The sequence below is a fragment of the Copidosoma floridanum genome, unplaced genomic scaffold (assembly GCF_036245765.1).
Source record: "Copidosoma floridanum isolate Cflo_tuat_1 unplaced genomic scaffold, Cflo_Japanese_pri ptg000001l, whole genome shotgun sequence".
NCBI lineage: Eukaryota > Metazoa > Arthropoda > Insecta > Hymenoptera > Encyrtidae > Copidosoma > Copidosoma floridanum.
In genome coordinates, this window is record NW_028321878.1 from 18,439,792 (window position 1) to 18,459,838 (window position 20,047).

General features: G+C 42.3%; 1 protein-coding gene across 3 annotated transcripts in view; it reads right to left on the reverse strand.

Annotated features, from left to right (window-relative positions):
* Nucleotides 1-20,047, reverse strand: part of LOC106644311 (uncharacterized) — a 45,860-nt gene that overhangs the window by 16,516 nt on the left and 9,297 nt on the right. For 2 of the 3 annotated variants that reach the window (XM_014359757.2, XM_089592692.1), the window contains exon 2: nt 17,051-19,682. In XM_014359757.2, coding sequence (XP_014215243.2) covers nt 17,051-19,159 — 2,109 coding nt within the window. In that variant the 5' untranslated portion in view covers nt 19,160-19,682. The remainder of the gene's footprint in view (nt 1-17,050; nt 19,683-20,047) is intronic. The other variant, XM_089592220.1, reaches the window with a different exon arrangement.

A 20,047-nucleotide genomic window follows, 5' to 3' on the forward strand; every position in this document is an offset into this window, starting at 1 on the left:
GAGAGGAATCAAGTTTCTCATTTACGTATGGGGTTTTTTTTTATTTTTATTTTACGTTGGCTCAAAAAAGAAGGACAATTATAAAACCCCCCAGAGGTGGAAGAAGATGAAAATATGATTACTACAGCGAGACTCTCTTCGAGAAACTTTCTTTGAGTATTTTCAAGCGCGTTTTCTTGGGTAGCCTCAATCTTGTATGCCGAGAGTAATTTTTATGCCAATTTTGTTTATTCGAACCCTTTTGGATATATTCTTATAATAAATTGACGATTCAATCATAATTGATACAGGTATAAGATTCCGCGCGACGCGCCACTTGAAATTTTTGCTAGAGACAAACACAACAATACACTCAAGTGCCAAGAGTTAAACTTACGCACGAAATACACGCCACGAAACTTTATATACCGTAACGACATGTTATATATATATACGTATACACTTATCTTCTTTATGTTTGGTCTATCGTTCTGCGAATTTTACTGTTTCTCGGAACGGCATAAACTTACCGTTCGCGTTAATCTTTGCTGTACAAACGATTGCAGATGGAAAAATGTATTGTCCGAAAGGCGCAACACAGACGTTTATGATTATTTTTAATTGACACACGTGTAGGTTTGCTTTTGTATGCTCTTGTTGAAAAAACCTCACCGTCAATTCTTTAAAGTCACGTTTTACCAATAATTATAAATTATTCAAAGTATAAGTGCAAAGGTTCATTTGACCAAGTATACTTGACAGGAATATTACGTAACGGTTCATATGTGCTACGGCGAGTAAAGACAATTAAATGGGATACTACGAGTGACTGTAACTTGTTAAATGTTGTAACTTTGCTCGTAAACTTGAATTTAATAAAACTTTATTTTATCGAGTATGGATACGAAAAAGAGTGCGGTTAAGAGCATAACACATTATACTTAAAATAAATTATTTACGAGATGTAGACGTTCATTATTATGCAAAGAAAAATTGTCCTTAATAATGTTGGATCTAATAAAAATTATTTTTCGTTCGTTCATTTTTCATAAATTTTTTTTTTTTAGTTTACCAGGATATCGTAATCTATTTTTTTATGCTTAGAGATACGTACAGTAATGGTTACATTTCGTCTCAAAGTTACATTACGCTCGTTCACATGCCTCGCCTTGCGTGTATCAATCTAAGTTACGGTGGAAAAACTGGTTTTTTTTCTGTTTTTTCACCTTTTTTTAGTAGGAAAAAAAGTTTAATTATTTTGTACTCACAAAAATTCTTCCTGTTTAATTAAAATCTTAAATTTTGTGCCTATAGGGAAGTAACTTTACTTTGCACTTTATATCTGTTTAACGCATCATAATACACTACATGAGATGTCAACCAATAAATAAACACGAAAATAAGCCCAACAGCGATCACGTAGTCATAATAAGTATGTCTTTTACATAATTTTGACTTTCATTGTCTTGTCCCGTTAAAAAATTATACATCCATACGAAGGTGAAATTGTTGATTTAGGATTTTTTAACGACAGTGCAACAAAAACATTCCAATTTTAAAGATATCAATTTTATTACCAGAAGTTCTTTGCAAAAAAACGACTCAGATAAGGAAAATCGAGGAAAAATTGTATGTCAATGCCCAAGTAAATCGTACAGTGGTACACGCTCACGTTTGTTTGACGAAAATTTTTTAACTTTGCAAAACACTGGTATATAAGGTAACATTTGGTGCATCAAAATTGAAAAAAGTCCTTAAATTTTAACAACTCGTTTGTAGTCCTTCGTACGGTATATCCTGAATCACAGGTACAGTGCGTCAGAGAGGAGACCTTAAAAATCCCAAATGTAATATTTTTCAGTGCTCCCCATAACTGGTAATAGATGTAAAAAAAAAAAAAAAAAAAAAAAACGGCCCATTACAATTTCCGCAACCATGTAGAACAAACACATCGTCCGCTCCTCTTCCTCCTCCGACATTATATATTATATACAGCAAGACGCCATCGAGAGGAAGCGAGAACTGTAATACAGAAGAGGGGGGGGGGGTAAAGGTGAAAAAACGTTTTTCCGACATCGCAGAGAAACGAAGGCTGCCTCTCTCCGCCGCAATATCGATTTTTCAGCATAGGCCCCCGCGCAGACACATTCCGGAGGGAGCGCGGCGTGAAGCCCTACACAGCTCCAGCAGCGTTGCTATGCGCTGCTTTTCTTTGCTTCCCTCCCGTATACACCTATACACACCTGTGTGTGAAAACGACGAGCAGAGGAGGCAGTGCAGGTATACATATATACCTATACCGGGGGAAAAGGGAGGATTCGAGCCAAAGGAATTTTCGCTGCTGCGGAGTAGGTATATTCAGAGGTGGAGAAAAGATGAATGACTCGAGGAATGGGGGAGAGAGAGGGAGACCCTTTAAGGAGGGCTGGCTGAAAATTGTTTTTCTTTTTTTTTTCCCATTCTTTGTAGGGTTCAGGGAGAGGGAGGACGATGCCGCAGGTGTAAATTTTTGGTTTTTCTTTGCAGGGCACCGATTGATTTTTCCGTTTGTTTTTTCTGCAAACGCGCTCTCATCATTGATTTCGAGGGTCCCTTGCACTTGTGACGAAAAACGTGTGCGCTCCATTGTTGGTAACTTTTTCAGGCTCGTTTTTGGGTTGTTTCTTCCTTCCTCTCTGTAAGGGTACTTTTTTATGGTTATTTTTCACTTGACGACTCGCGTCCTTGTGTGCGGTAGACCAAGGTCAACTCGAGAAACATAAAGCCACCTGTTTCCCTTTTGTTTTTTAAACATTCGAAGCTTTTTCCGACAAAGACGTTTTTAGGCTGAACTTTGGACTTTCCATCTTATTGTTTTTCAGCACATTGGGGCTCAAATGCCAATTACCACCTTGAGAAAAGTGTCATCTTACGTTCATGTATACATGTATTTCATATCACATAAACATTAACCAACTCTAAGCAATTCAAACCAGTGTCACTGTTATCCCAAATTGAGCCAAGCCTTAGTGCTTTCCGATTGAGTAAGTATTTTTAGGCTCGACCAATGTATGCCTTATGATTTTGTCAGAGCAAAAAGTGTAACCACTTTGAAATCGTCTACTTTCGAGATTTTTTCAGCGATAACTTTTTTCACTTATGTTTTACACGTTCGCGTTCAACGATAGAGTTGTAGATCTCGTTAAAATACTTTTTTGTACAGTAAGTTTTTCTCTAAAGTGCCATTTTAACGATTTAATCAGCAAAAATCGTTTCAAAATTAACAAAAAAACACTGATTTCTGAACATCACATTTTTAGACTAAACTTTTGATACGAAAATTGTAGATCTTCTGGAAGCATATTTGTTTGTATTGACCAATTTCATCTTTATAGTGTCGTTATAATATATGCTTAACATTGAAAAACGTTTAAAACGTCTGAATTAAACAAAAAGCGTTTGTTAGTTTAAATTTCAAGTTAGCACATTGATACCAATACTCTGATGTTGGACACATGCAAGACTGAGTCTTTCGTATATGAGTTCAGCCGCTTGTTCATTGTAACAAAATCTCAAAAACATTTAGTTAGTATTGGATGATTCAAGAATCGAATGGATAGAGTAAAAAGTGCACCTCGACTATTAATCGTCACGTTGAAGTCGGGTATGACTTTCACACCGGACGCGCACCTTCACGAATCAATAAACCACCATACTCATTAAAAACGTTGGAAAAACAAAAACCAAAGTACCTACCCAATGCAAACTAATAACCCACCGGCTGATCGTTTCCGTCGCTTTCGCGCAAGTGCAACACAACACATCCGTCGGTTTTTCCTTTGCGCCGCTGCCGCACGAAAAGTGCCAATCTCCTCCTCGTCAGCAACTCCACGGCGCAAAAGGCGCAGTCCTAAGCTTGAGTAGTTAGTCATTATTTAGAAAAGACACGCTTGCCGCGGGCAACGGTGCAGAGTAGGTAATGACACACCCCCATTTCTCCCATAATCTGATCTCTTCTTGTACATGTATATAGGCGCGTTATCGGGGCCTTACTGCGCGAAACTATATACGTACTTGGGTGTAATATTATGAGAACGGTGCCACAACATTTTTATAATAATACGCCTATGATGCCCCAGCATATTATGCGACGTGCATCGATAATCGAGGGAGCGACTTCGTGTAAGTGTGTGTGCGTGATGATGTACCATATTACCCCCTTACTGCCACACTATACATTCATCGCCAAAGGTCGAAAATGTGTCTTGAAAAGAGCGCTACCGCGCCTGTAAATCCTAGCGGTACCTTTATACGTATATACATATCTGATGCATGTACGATGTGCATGCAGGGTATAATGTACGAATTTTTTTCGCGCACATCGGGCATGTCGTTAAAAAAGTAACGCGTGTAATACTTGCTTCAAGTATACATAGATGGAGGTGTGTGTTACACCTATACTGCATGGGATGTACGGGAGTTGAGTATACATACGTATATATATTATATCTATGCATATGCATGCACAAGGACGGGTGTGTATATAAATATTCAAGGTGCACATACTGCATATTGTGCGAAGAGAGGAGGAAGAGGAGCGGGAAAGGTGAGAGACAACGGGGTTTTTAATAACGAGGACGCGCAAGGGAACTTTTCGCGCGAGCGAGACCGTATATTTATAACATGTACGCGAACTTGAATTATCATATAATCAGTATAATATATGTACGACTGTTTACGACTTATTTGCCATTGTAATATGAGCCGTAGTTGGATAAGTCGTTTAAGAGTGTGAAAATATGTTGATTATGGCATATACCTACGCACATAACAACGAAACGAGTCGAAATGATCGGAGCGACTAAAAAATATTTATTTGCAAGTGCGCCCAATACATCTGATTTTTTATTTGATCCAGTGATTTGTTATCTAATGATTATCATGAGAGTATACGTGTTATTGTCCAATTTGCACGCTACGCTACTCAAAGAGATTCAAATCTCACTTTGGCTGACAGTCTTTCGCTCTCTGAATCTTTATAAACGAGCTAAATCTTTGCAATCTTTGTTAACATTCAATTTTAACGCCACAATAAGTAAATCAGTAAGTAGTGGTTGAATTATTTTAATAAGAATTAATACGACGGGTAGGGTATGATTTTATTTTTACATCAGCTTGACTTTAAATAGCTTTTCACTAACTGTTTCGACTAAGTATACAAAACAAACTTATATTATGGTAAACTCGTTTGATTTCAATTATTTCCACATTTTAATGCAATCGACTTTTTTTATAGTGAAAAATCCACTTAATAAACCACGTGGAATTTTCTAACCAATAATAAAACGAACAACAATTAAGGCTTCAATTAAGTGACAATCAATTTTTCGAGATGAATTATAATGTATGAATGATCCTGTTGATCGAAGAAAACGTGTTCCTATGTATTTTTTTCACTGCAAAAATCAAACAGTATAATTTTATGCGTTATGAGGAAAAAAAAGGAAATGCAAATCAGATTTTATCTTTAATTGTTTATTTTTATAAGCACTCAATTGCTACAGTATAAATGTTGTTGAAATCAATTTATACAGTACATTACTTATTCTGAAAACTAGTTTGATTTTTTAAACGGTAACATTACAACTTGTACAAATGAATCTAAATTTTTCCATCTTCCACTTTTGGTACCATTTTTCAAACATTTGTTGTATAGGTAAATCATTTTCGTCAAATTTTTGCACTTAAATTCTACTTGGGCATATGACGTGTATGCTTACGTTTATTTTTCTCTTAAAAATCCGTCAACTCCAACTAGCGAAAAGAAAAAAGTCAAGTCTTCCGTAGCGAGAAAGTAAATTCACTCGATTCTGTAAGAGACATTTTTTTAGATTTCGGAATTTACACATTTTCACCCACTATACAAAAGCACATTATGCACTCGAGTATACTCCTTTACGCGTGGCAATGCTACAACGACGTGGCCAATTTCACGTTAATGGGTTTTCCATTACAACGGCGTAATTCGCATTGACAAAAAAAACCATAGAATTGCCAATTTGGAAAGTTTTCCCGCGTCCTGTGGGGGGCTTCGATTTGAGAAACAAAAAAGAAATCGACACGCGGGGACTCCAAGTGAAACGCGCCTATACCATAAGCTTAGCTCGCAATGATGGTACTTGGGAGAAAAAAACCTCCTCCCTGACTTTCATGCTGATGACGGTGATTGTCGCGTTTCGCGGTCCCCGATAAAATAATACACACACGTGTGCTCGTTAGACAATGGGCCACAATCAAGTGTTTCGAAATACTTTGGACTCGCTTTGGGAGTTTGCAATAATTTCCTTTTTTTCCCGCGTAAAGCGAGCTATACACTTTGCTGGAGTGTCCACAGCGACCAGCAAGCCCACGTGCAGTGCAAAAGCAGAGAGAAAAAGAAAGAAAAGTGATCGCTGCATCACGAAGAAGAAAGGAGCTAAAGGAGAGAGAGAGAGAGAGAGAGAGAGAGGAGAAAGAGTTTCACTTCCTCGAGAATCCGCGCTCAACTTTTTTCCCACGAGACGAGAGTGAAAAGCGCGAAACGGAGAGAGAGAGGCCTATATATATACACCCGAGCGTCGCATGCATATATATATATATATATATATATATTAGAACCGCCATGCACGAGTTTAGTGAGTACGTGTGCGCCAGAGGCTGCATCACGGCTTATAGGTATATATACGGGGCTCTAATTGGGAGAGGAGGAATCGGAAGGCGAGAAGTGGACTACATATATATTATATAGTACATGAGCGGAGACGACGACGACGTTGCGAAATGGGAAATTTCTTTTTTCCTCTGCGTTCGTAGTCGGCGGGAGCGTAAAGCGCGAGCGAGGAAAGATTGATGGAGTGCAGTACTTTTTTCTTTATGTTTCGCCGAGAGGCAGGACGTTGTTTTTTTTTTTTTTTTTTTTTTAATGACTTTAAATTTTTTTTCATCCCGCAGAGCGATTTGTCAAAATTTACAAATGGATCCTTTTATACAGTGCACGAGAAAAGTTCTGAAAAATCGAAATTGATGACAAAGTTTCGTTGAAACGCGAAATTATGGCGATTAATTTCAATAATCGTATCCGTCCCTATAGTTGTTGAACTTTGCATTAGTTCCTCGTTTGGCCTAAATGCAGAGCTCGACGAGGGATGATGTGTGCGGATGAGGGAATTCTACGTGATAAGTCGGATAATTAATTACAAAATGATTAATTAAAATTTCAGGCAAGAGACTCTGAGAGCAAAGTTGCTGTTTGGTAATCTAATTATTAAGTACATGCACTGTGTGCCTTCCTTTTGGGATACCGCTGCTGGAATATGTTTGCATATAGTAATGTCAAGAATTAGAAAAAGCATCGTGTAACTTTAAAACTCGTGATAAGATAAATTAAAAAATGGTTATAATGTAGAAAAATAGTTTTTTTTTTTTTTCATCTAGAAATACTGTTTTTGTAATTTTTTTTTATCCTTGGCTATACATTCAACAAAGTAAAAAAATTGTTTCAACCACAAAAAATCATGAATACTTTTCACCCTATGAAAAGTGTTTCCCAAATTTCGGAATAGTCACGTTCGCGCCCCTATATAATTTAATTTGTTTCAGCATAGATTTTCAGAAAAATCATTGAAAAAACATCCAGTTTCTAATTTTTCAATGAGGCTCTTACATGAAGAAAAGTGAATATTAGGCTTCACTTACACGACAGTATAAAGAGAGTCAAGGCCCCAACGTGTTGTTACAAAATCATTTCTAGAAATCCAAAAATTCCTACACGCATTCTCAAGACATCAAGAAAGAATACCGTGTTAAAAACATATTTGGACCATTAAAAACTTGTGACATATACTTTTGTTGATCAAAGTCATAACTTGAAAGTTATAATTTTTGTATGAATAACCCCAAGAACATTCTTAATTTTTTGTTAATTATTTGAGTAACTGTTTCTTTAATACTAGAAAGTTAAACATTGCAGTTGGTATACGTTACCATGTCGACGCTTCGGTAAAAGCGCTAAGTCAGATTTGGTCAGAAGAAATCGATAACTCAGAGGCATCTCTTTTCTGATATTTTGTATGTAGTAACGGTACCGTTTGTTTTGTTTTATTAATGGGAAACAAAAAATGAAAAGGGAAAGGTTTTTCAATCACCGCATCAATTGTAGAGATAAACGAAGGACCTAATCATCTGAACGAGCATTTATTTGTGGCGAAAAAATGCCTTACACGCAGGTTGAAATTAAATATATCTTATCGTGATACGCAAATAACAGCTCGTTTAGATGATTAAGGTCTTCGTTTATGTCTGTGCGACGAGACTTGGGCTCAGACATATTTGCATATTTCTCTCGTTTCTTCGCAGTGAAATATTTTCCTAAAAATGTAATGCATTATTTGTGTAAAAAGTGTTTTTCTTTTTATTTATCGCTATACTTATAACACAGTGCTTGACAAAATTTTTTCCAGCAAGTATAACGCATTACAACATGAAATATTAAATAATTAAAAAAAAAAAAAAAAAAACACACCACGTATTTGAAAAAGTATTTCAATATTTGATTTCTAATAATTGACAAGAAATTTGAATTCCTAAAAAGTGTTGCACTTATTTGCCAGGAAAAATAATTTTTTGTAGTATTCTATCTTGATTAAGAAAAGAATTTATTTTATTGTAAAAACAAAATTTTTTATCCAAGTATTAAAAGAATCCATAAGACAATTTGGCCCAAATTTGACGACGATTGATGGCATGATGAGAAATCTGTGGTTTTTCAATTTGTTTTTCTCATATAATAAAACATACGGTATTGCACATAGTGTAAGAAAATAAATTCCTCCGAGTAAGAGCTTTCCCCAACCTAAATCTTAGTTAGCACTTTTTTCGAGGCAATTTTAAGTTGGTGCTTTCTTTGACCAAGCGTCGATACGTAGTGCAGTTAGTAGAACCTTCCTTTTCATTTCTCAGAGTTTTCTTTTTATTCTGTATATCAAAACAAGATATTTAGAGAAATAATTTTTTAAAATATCTCTTACTTATTTGATTAGAAAACTTTTTCAGCCCCAACAAGTTGTAAAAAAGATCGAAAATAAACAAGAAAGAACCGACTCCAACTTTCACGAGATGATAAAAGCAACAACGCGGAGGAAGTGGCGCAGGATGCAAGGCCCCTCGAAGCTTAAGATAATACCGCCGCGCAATGAGGCACATCATCCATACATCATCGCCATCGGCGCTTCAACTCTCGAGGAAAAAAAAAAAAAAAAAACAGAATCGCAAATGGCCATGGACCCTTTTATTCGCCCTCCTCTTGCCTTTCCCGCCCGAATTAGGCCAATATGCACGAGCTCATCTGCAACAGCAGTGCACCGCGAGATGCCTTGAGACCCCCTCCCGCGCATATACATACACACACAAGTGTCGCGTGTGCGGTTCCCCTCAAGGTTCATTTGACTTTCACATTTTTCATTCGCCCCACACCCCCTCCATCCGCTATGAGCGGCCGGTTGGTCGCTACGGCCGCCCCCGCGGACTCGATGATGATAATTTCGAGGAGAGGAGAAAAAGAAGAAGGATGACAGTGGCCTGCTTTCGGCGAGATGAAAGCCGTCTCATTTTTTTTCCGTCACTCCCGCGCTCCTCGCCAGGGTTTCTCGCTGTCGCGTGGTTTCATCAAACGATCCCCACAACGATGGCCCTCCCGTACCGATACCCCCGAGCGCGGCCTTCATTTCGCGCGCGAGCTTACAAAATCGCGGCTCACGCTCTTGACGGAGTCTTGGTTTTCTTTTGGGAAGAATAAAAAAAAAAAACAAGTTATTCCGAGCACGAACCGAACCGAGTGTGTTTCGATTTCTTCTTTTTCAACGAGTCACGTAATTTAAGCCTCCCAGATGTCGCGCGCCCCCATGAATACGCCCCGAAAGTATAAACCGAGTGGAGCCTGAAAAAAAAGGACTCGATCGGTCCCCGCCCGCGACAATCAAACCTCGGGAATCCCAAAGCAGCTATGCGCGCGTATGTATCTCCCGCAAGAGGAAATTAGCATAAGTAGCGTTTGTCCGTACAAGTTTTCTTTCCTGAGATCTCATCGGGCTCGGGGGCCTCAATGGAGAGAGCAACTGCCTAATAATATCCGTCCACATTTCAACAAGTTTTTCTGAGCGCTATCGCGCGCATGTATACACGTGGACGGCTTTTTGCGGGAGGCCTCGGAGTCACGACTCGGAATGTTCAGCCGGCGCGTCGATAAGCCGAGGAAAAACTTCCTGAAAAACGAGGTTTAAATCATCATTGTGCGCGCCGTAACGTCCGCGCCGCGATTTTCGAGATAGCGTATGTATAGAACCGCGAAACGAGAACGCCGCGTCGAGCCAATAATGGGTCGGGCAGCGAGTTATTTTATTATACATCGCGTACCGATTGCAGGGCAGGTACAAACACTTTCGTCCCCAACGGTGATAATGTTATTTTCCTCACTTGCATTTTGGGATCAATGCCTAATCAAACGCTTGTGTTATTTATACCTAGACTGTCGCACGCGGCTAATGAGCGATCGCGATGCTTCCCACTCGATTGTCGTTGCGTATATACTACTCACATCCCCGTATCGTATCATCGCGTGACACAGACTCCCAACGGAAAAATCGCAGCGAGTAAGGGAGATTCAATTTTTCATACGTGGATGCATTGGCACTTTTGGAAAAACAACACGGCCAAATTTCATAGGAGCATATAACGCCAAAATGCTTATGGCTGCAGTTGAACCGTAGGCGATTGAAAACGAACGTATACAAGAGCAGCGAAATCGATACTCGTGGGAACCGTGGAGGGAAGAGTGAAATATCTCGGGCTTTCCATCAATCAACCGGCAAATATCCGCGTGTGTGCGCCGCGTAGGTGTATATATATAAGGAAAAGGCAAACTCCCCGCAACGGGGAGAGAGATCCCGGGTAACGATTGTCATTTTACAAATTCAATTTGGCGAAGCCCCGCGCGGGAAACCCGAGAGCTCCTTATTCTCCGCTCTCTTACACATACACGCGCGAACCAAACAAATTGTCTTCCCGCGAGGTACACGTGTGTATACGCGTGCAAATACATATGCCTGTGTGTTGGGTAGCACACACCCGCGGCGGCTTATGGCTCGATCACGAGACGGACAATCGGCTGTATACCTATGTACGCCGCAAGGAAAGGTTTTCTCTCATCAGCACGTGTTGTATGTCCGTGGGTATGGTGTATAGAGGAGGGAAAATTCTATCTGCACCAAACTTCTCGATCATAAAAATACCATCCATTGTCGACGTTTTGGTTTTCGCGGCTGCTTTGTTTGTCCAACATATATACGGACAAATTGATTATAATTATCTAAATTTATCGACTGTCTGTTTTACTCTGTAAAATATTGTACAACCGATGTATAGTGCCGTCCAACGGAAGAAAGGTATAAGTCGGTGTAAGTGATATGAGAGACAAACTGAGAAAATCAAGGAAAACTATAAGTGTCTTCAAAAATCAATGATAATTTGAGTACTGGACCGCGGAAAAACTGTTTTTTATATAAATATGAAATAGTTATTCTATTTTCCGCAAAAGAAAAACGATTTTTCGATAGGAACTATGAAAATCTGCACTTTTCCTTCTAATTCGGCGCAATTTCCTCGTAAAAAGAGGGTAAGAGCAAAAATACAGCTTATTCCAATGGAGCTTACCCTTTTTCTACTTTGGAATCGAAGGCGGTGCTCATCGACTTTACAACGTAAAAAAAGGGTAAGTGCACTTACGATGTCTGACTGGCGCGATTTCCACGTTTTGTGTCACTTACCCTTTTTTTTTTTTTTTATCACTGACGAAAATTATTAGCAATTTCTCCAATTTTCGTTAAATTATTACTAAATAACGTTATAAGATATTGAATTTGTAGACGCAGACTTTTCTGACGAATCGATTGGTATAAATAACTCATTTTCGACAAAAATGTCACTTATACCTTTTTTTCCATTGGACGGCAGAGCACACGACGGTAAGTATTTTCGATGACAAGATCATTATCCTTTCCAAGTTTTCAAAAGCACACGCGTTGTGCGCACATTATTACGTGGTCTTTCAATTAAAAGTCCAAGGCGGGTATAGACAATAGGTGCGTGCGCGTGTCTTTTAAAAGACACACATTGCAAAACGATACCGCACGTTGTTAAACGGAAGTTTCACAAGCTCGACAGGTTGTTTGTATGGCAATCGTGTTTGCCAGGACATTGTTTGGATGATGAAGCATAGGCAGGCACTGTACGATCGATAAATTAAAAAATTTCCTAATTTACTGCCGCAGCTGGAGAAAATAATCATCGACGTTTGTAATTGATACTTGGAAACGCGGTTCTACAGGCTGCAGTACGCAGGAAGTAATAGATAAGTATTTTTTTTTTTTTTTTTTTTTTTTTTAACACTTGATCAAGTGTTGTTTGTCAATGATTAATAATCGATGATCAAACAAAAGCATCAATCGTGCATATATTAGAGTGTAGGTAGAAAAAAGGCCGCACAAGACTCGTATAGTTTGTTGTTTTGGGATTTTAAAATGTTCATAACCAGCCGATTCACTTGCAATAATTCAGTTTCATGGCACAGTCGTTGTTACACTATTTTGCGACTTGCTCCTCGTGTCCCCCTGAATGCTGTACCTGTTGTAGAAGCCACGATATTATGAAAAAGACATAATTGGACATTATTAAACAAAGAGAATGTAGGCCTTTATGATGACTGCTGAGTCGAAAAGGCTAGCAACCCCCATTCAATGACGATTATTTTGGATGTTGTCAATGCCATAGTCTTTGTAAAATCAACAGTATATAATACATCGAGCATTTTCCACTTAATAGGCCTTTCTGGCTGTGGTTATTCAAACATTTGTTTTTTATTGACTATAAGCCCATAAAACATGAAGATTATGAGAGGTAGTAAGGCTATCACTTTACCATATCCCTCTATCTGGGGGGGGGGAGAAAAAGAAGTATCTTAGAATAAAGTAGCAAAAAAAAAACTTCTAGCTTAAAATATGCCAGTTCCGAGGATTCCTACAAATATCTAATCAATAATCAATGAAAAGATTGTGGAATTAAATTCAAGACGACCCTACAGTTCTACGACTGTATCAATTATATTGTAACTGAAACTAATTTACTGGTCATTTTACTTATCTTTGGAGAGGTGATGCATCGAAGTAAATAATTTTAAAAACCGTAATACCTTTAAGATTTACAAAACCCTCTGTGCATCGACTTTTTTTAGATTATTTATCACTAAACTTAAAACTGTACATAACAAAAAGAAGCTAAAGAAGACATCTACCTATACGTATCATTTACATGAGTTGTGCAACACATCCTGGAATAACCAGTATCCATAATGTTTATCATGTAACTACGTCGTTAGACATGGCAATCCACGTATGGGGAACTAATTGATCCATGGTCAAGAAGATACCATGCATACACATACTTTTTAATGTGTTCAGTAAGAACTTCACATTGAATATATCGTCAGTCTTTGTACATAAGGGTGTATACAAATACCAATTTAGTTTGGAATATTTCCAACTTTTGGTGGTTGTTAAATACTTGGAGAAATAAGAAACATTGGCCACGATCCACAATAAAAATGGGTGCGAAAAACACGTGATCGATCGATTCCACTGGTCCATCGTGTGAAAACGATAACCAAACGTCAAAGGAATAAGCATACAAAGTAGCATTTAGTTTGTGTAACGTAATCTCCATTATTAGGGAGTACAAGCCTTAAAAAGAATTTTGCAAAAACAGAGACAAATAAAAGTGGTAGTAAAGAAAAAAAGAAAGTCTTAATCACTTTCTAATCGATCACGAGATTCGTGTAATGACAATATTTCATGCAAGTAATACATGGGTATAAAAAACCATCCACGTGCCAAATAGGTTCATCATCTTTTCACTGAAACCCATACTTGGTGGTTCTTCTACGAAAGCTTGGAGTTTCACAGAAAAAGGAAAAAGAATTGTGTGTAGCATTAGTTTCGTTCTCGCTAGCTCTGGTTGAATTCTATAGCCTATGGCCCGAAAGCACAAAACGAGTTGGTGCCAAATCACAGATCTTCACATGTATCACTGATATGTACAGCGCATCAGTTTTGCCGGACATTGCCAACGGGCCCTAGCTGTCACTCCATGTGTTTATTTATAAGTACATACGCGTGACTCTTGACGCGACTATCAGACAAAACGCTCTCAGTCGTCATACATGTCAGATTCTATGTATAACCTGCGTATACACATAGGGATATATTTACATACTGAGCAAATGAAACTGAGGATAAAAAAACAAAAACCTTGAGTTTCACGTAAACATTATCGTAGAGTACGGCAATTTAATAGTTGTCCAACGATCTCCAAAAAAGCTCACTACATAATATATTTATACATCCATGCATAGAACGCACATAATTGATCGGCCGATTTCCGGGAACTAAGCGAAAAATCGGTATTTACTTCGATGTATACCTATTATGGTACATCCCATTTACCGCAACCACATCCCACACCCAAATCATATGTATATATGTATGAGCTTAGGTATACCCGTGTACACCTTTGCACGTATGTGTAACAAAAAACCTTTGGCTCGTGTACGAGCGCGGACTCGCGGAGCCTACAAAACAAGAGAAGCGGCACACATATATAACGATCGAGGCGGTGGGCAAAAAAAAAAAAGAGAAAAGAGTGTTGCGCGTGCTAGTGTCGTCAAGCGACAATAAACCGCATAGGACCAAGCCTCGTTCGGCATTGTTCCGCGATCGGCACGCCTTGCGTAACCAGCAAACAAATACACGCGTATATTATAGCGCATGCACACCAGAAGGAGAAGGTGGAGGAGAGGACAGTCAGATGTATACGCTTATATATATAATATATACCGATATACCTACACGTACCCACATACCGATCATATTATGTATGTACACATGGGAGGTGCCTGAGTTTTTTTTCCGATCGCCCAGCAAAGAGACGGTAGAGAGAGAGAGAGCGCAATCGATCGTTCAACCCATTGGTGTATTTTTGGCACGGGCGTGCGTGCTATGCATAGAAATATATTACGTACGAGAAGTCGAACCGGCCACCCAAGAGGCCAATTAAGAGAGCTACGATTGGAGATACGCGAAAGGGCAACAGCTGATCCCATAACAGCTATTTCTAATACGGTGTTTATTGGACCGCAGTATTACCGATTCGAGTAACAGTAATGGGATATATACCATCGATAATCCGCGGTCGTAAATGTTAGTGTGTGTTTTGACTCTCTCTCTCTCTCTCCTTGTTGTCAGCGGTACCTAATTAGGATGGCTGTGTTTGCGAGTAAACTGTTTCAAATTAAGCGCCGCCTCCGTGTGTGTGTACGTGATGGAGATTGATAAAGATCGTCGAACGCCAAGATGCAGATCGTTAAGATGAAAAAACGAGGGCATCGTAAAAAAAGACATGTGCGGCTCTCAGCGGAAATAATTTGAAGGATATGAATATCGCTTAGCGGGGAATTAAGGAGGGGTAAATATGAACCTTTGGCGACACGAAGACAAAAGTGTTGGCAAAGTACGGCTGATGCATATGTGGAAAGTGCAAAGTGCGTATACAGTGCTTTGGCAGCCCGTACCGATTTACCGACTCAATCAAGTATGTTGCGTGTATACACCGCATACGCGGGTATCGGTATACGAAAATACACTTACAAAGGGCCGACGAACTGCAGCTATAAGGTTGTACGGACTCGAGGCGCAGTGATGTATAACTATAACATCATCCTCTTCCCGCGGATCGAGAGCCAAGCGTGTACACCGGCTTTGCCGAGGCAAAAATCACAGCGTGCGCACGGGATACATATACGTATATACATCAGAGTTCAACGCTCGCGCGCGACGTGGAAAGAGAAAGTAAGTATATCCACACGGCAGCGGCAGCTCCTTGGGAGTCCTGGCGCAGCTCTCCTCCTCTGCCGCTGATGGCGGCTCGCAAGGTCGCCGATCGTGAAAACGAGCAGCTGATCGCCAACGCCATCGCTACGTGCGTGTGTGTGTATATTAACGTGGGATGCAGAAACATATTAACGAGTCCTCGATGAAAGATTTTTCGGAAGGTGAAATCGTGCAGGAGGACGATGATGGAGCGATATTGCGTGTGGGGTGAAAAAGTATGACGGGCCTTTTTGGTGAATGTCAATGGGTACAAGGGGCCCACCGATTCTTCTGATGGAACGCACTACGTGATTGAAGCTTTCCAATGGCACAAGTATAATACTTATCGGGTTTTACGGCTAGAAATCGACAATAAAATCGGTAAGCCGTGACGAGGGTTTGTGGAAGCGATTTTGGCTCTTTTTTTTTTTTTTTGTAGTTGCAAATCAAACGGTATTCAAAACTGTTTATTCATTGGATATTAATTTCATCCGCGAGCTTTCTTTCGGCCGTTAAACGAACCAATGTGAAAAATTGAGTGCTTACCGAGATTTACAGCTCATAAATGCAACCTTCGCGGAACGCAATTACACTTGGAGCCCTCGTGTACACGGTATACGCACGTTCGGAGGAGAGATTTTTTGCCGCAGAAATTACGCTAGACTAACAGAGAGGGGGCGGGGAGGGACAATTAAAAAAGAAAATCAAACGATTTTGCAACGCCCGAGGTCTTTTTTTTTTATACATCTCCGATGCACGCGCGGAGAATGAGGAGAGCTATACTTACTCCTTTCGGGGTAATTCACCGCGCATCACAAAGAGTTTCCCCTTACGCTCCAAGCAAATACGAGTTGATTTTTTTTTTTACCTCTCAACTAACCTACATAACCTTCCCATACTCGCGAGGCCACATGTTTGGCGCAATTGATGCGGAGTCGGCCAATTTCGGCGACTCGGGATCCGTATATGCTGCGGCTAATTGCAATCTGTTTTGTTACTAGTGACGCTTATTATATCAAATTCACCTCGCAAATTTTCATCTTCAACGACAAAAAAACCGCTAACACACGAGTGTCACTCACCTGTGCCTTGTTGTTCTGCGCGTCCTGAGCCGTCCTCCAGTTACCGACCGTCGGCTGCCTAGGGCCCCTCTTGTCCAGCAACAACTCACTAGGACACTTTTCGAAGATGAGAACCCTCTCGGCGACCGAGCCCCGCGTTAGGAACGGCCGCACTGGATTGTTGCCCGTGTTGGTGGCCGCGGCCGCCCTGATGTGCTGCTTCTGCTGGGTCGTGAGCTCCGGATGGGGCACCGGCTCGACCGGCCGCTGCCTCGACGAGTTCAGCCTCAAACCCCACCTCGAGGCTATGAAGTCCTTCTCGTCCTTGCCCGCGTCCTTGGCACCACTGTCCTTGGCGATCGCCGGCTTGGCGTCCACTTTGGGGCCGGACGCGGACTCGAACTTGGACCTCGCGCTCGACACGATGGCCTCGCTGCTCAAGGGACCCGCGTTCGGCGCCTTCGGCTCCCCCTGAACCGGCGACTCCTGCTGCTGCTGAGCTCCTACAACTCTGTAGCGCATCTTGGCGTAATCGACCGCCGATAAGGCAGACAGCTCGTCCATGGTCAGGGTTTTGACCTCGTTGCTCGGCGAGCTGACCATGTGGGCCGAAACGGCGACCGCGGCCGAGTTCAGGTGGTGGGCGCCCAGCTGGCTCGGCGATATCAGGATCGGCTTGACAGGCTCGACCTTGGGTTTCTCGCGGACGATCGCGGGCTTTTGTTTCGGCGCCATCGGCTGGGGCTCTTCGGTGATCACCGCGCCGGTCTTCAGGGCGTTGATCAGCCTCTCCTCCTCGCGCGCCACCTCGTCCAGATAGTTGGTCGAGTTCTCGGGTTGCCTGGCCTCGTTAGCCCCCGGGCTCTTGACGACCTGGACGGACTGCGGCGAGGCCGGTTTGACGATTTTGTTCTTGAGGGGCCACGAGGAGCCCACGGTGCCGTTGGCCGTGGGCGAGACCAGCGGTCGGGCGACCTTCTGCTGGACAGCCGCCACCTTTGAGGGCGTCACATCGTTCGGAAAGGTCTCTATGGTCTCGAGGAAGATCTCGCTATGGTGCTGGGGTGACTTGACCTGGCCACCGGTGGTCTTTAACTGGGACGGCCGACTAGCGAAGCTCGTGGGCTGCTGCTTGATCAGCTGCTGCAGAGAGCTGGTCGTCGGGGTCTTGGGCGTCGTGGGCGTCAGGGCGCCCGGTGCTCCGGCGGAGCTCTGTTCGAACTTCTGAAGGGCAAACTGGATGGACGAGGGCAAGCTCTTGGAGGGAGAGCGTTGTCTCGTGGCTGCCACCCGCGCCTTGTCCTCCACCACAAAGTTGTTGACCAGCTTTTCGAGGTTGTTATTGTCCTGGGCAAGCAGCTCCACCGGGCTAGTAACCACGGACAGGGGCTTCTTGGCTATGGTCGCGGAGTTGGTCGCAGGACCACCGGGGGAAGAAGCGACCGGGCCCGAGGTGGGCGTGAGCACAGTGCCAAACTTGTCGACGGCCGCGGCGTTGCTGTGGCAACTAAGTATCTCCGTGGGCGCGAGACCTCGGCTCTTCCAGGTCTGATAGATGGCCTCGGCGTGGTCGCTTATTTGCTTGGCTATGGCGGCTATGTCCTCGTCCCCCGGTGAGCTGGGCGCGGATGGCTGGCTGCTGCGGCGCAGTTCGTGCTTGGCAGTCGCGGCCATTCTAGCCGAGACGGCTGTGGCCACCGATGTTGGGGAGCGAGCAGCCGCCACCGCTGGTCTCTCCTCCGTCGGCTCCTGCTGCTGCAGCCTCAGCTCTGCCGTGTGACAATTGAGGAGGTAGTCAACCGCCCGGGCGCTCAGCTCCGCGGTCCTGCGGTCGAACACGTGGAAGTCGGACGCCAAGTTGGCGGCTGTGCTGGCTGACGATATCGACGAGGACGAGGAGGACAGCGAGCCAGGCTGTTGGTTGGTAGTGTGGTTGCTCGCTTCGCTGCTCGTCGGCGAGAAGAGACCGTTGGGGCGTCTGCTCGTCGTCGTGGCGAGGTGCTGGTGGTGGTGGTGGCGGTGATGGTGGTGGATCGACGACGAGCTGTGGCTGCCGAGACTCGGCGACGACTGCAGCTGGTGATGGTGGTGAAGATGATGGGGCTGAAGCGGCTCCGGAGCGCAGGGCATAGCTCTTTAGGCCAGCGAGTGCCTCGTTCCTACCGGCCGCGAACCGATGGTCGATCCCACGAGACGACTAGAGTGATGGTGGTCGCGATGATTCGGTACCTGCTGCCGACTGCGCTGACGCCCAAAACCAACAAAAGCTGCCTCGCTATCCCCCAAGTGGTGCTGCTGTTCGGCTGTTGCTGCGACAATGACCCGGCGAGACCTGGGATGCTTAAATGTCATCGTGCGGGCACACGTCGCTCCGCTGTTTCCGGTTTCTCGTTTGATATGTTTTGGAATTTGTTTTTTCAGGTACCTAACTAGTGGGGTTCGCTGGCGCTGTATTGTCGGGGGAGATTAATTTCTACGTGGATATCGTAAATGATCGTCGGATCATTTTTTTTTGTTTGTACTAGGTTGTGTTTCGAAAGCACGCGCGTTTATAGAAGCACTTTGTAACTGGAAGTTGTACTTGTTGCGTTTATCACTTTAGGTACGCGTTGGTCTGTTATTGCGATACGGAACATCATTGACACAGTTGCACCTGTAACAGAAAAAAACAAAAATGGGCTTTCGTTAGTTTTGTGTTGGTTCATTGTTTTTGTTGCGTATTGCTGTGTAAGTGGTTCTAAAGCATACATGTTACAATCAAAGCATCGAAAGATATGTTGTGTACGTATATGAGTATAAATAGCGCGAAATTTATGCGGGACTTTGTTTCGCAAGCACGTGTGTGTACCCAAAGCCATTGACACCCTATTTGGATCGTCAATGGCTATTGATGATTTTATTGAACGAGTTTCGAGACTGTAGCGCCATTACAGAGCGTTCGACTGTTCGGTGTGCCTTTATTGGGCAAGTAGGTTGAATTGTTTCAAAAATAGGGACGTTAACCTCAGAGAGAAGAGG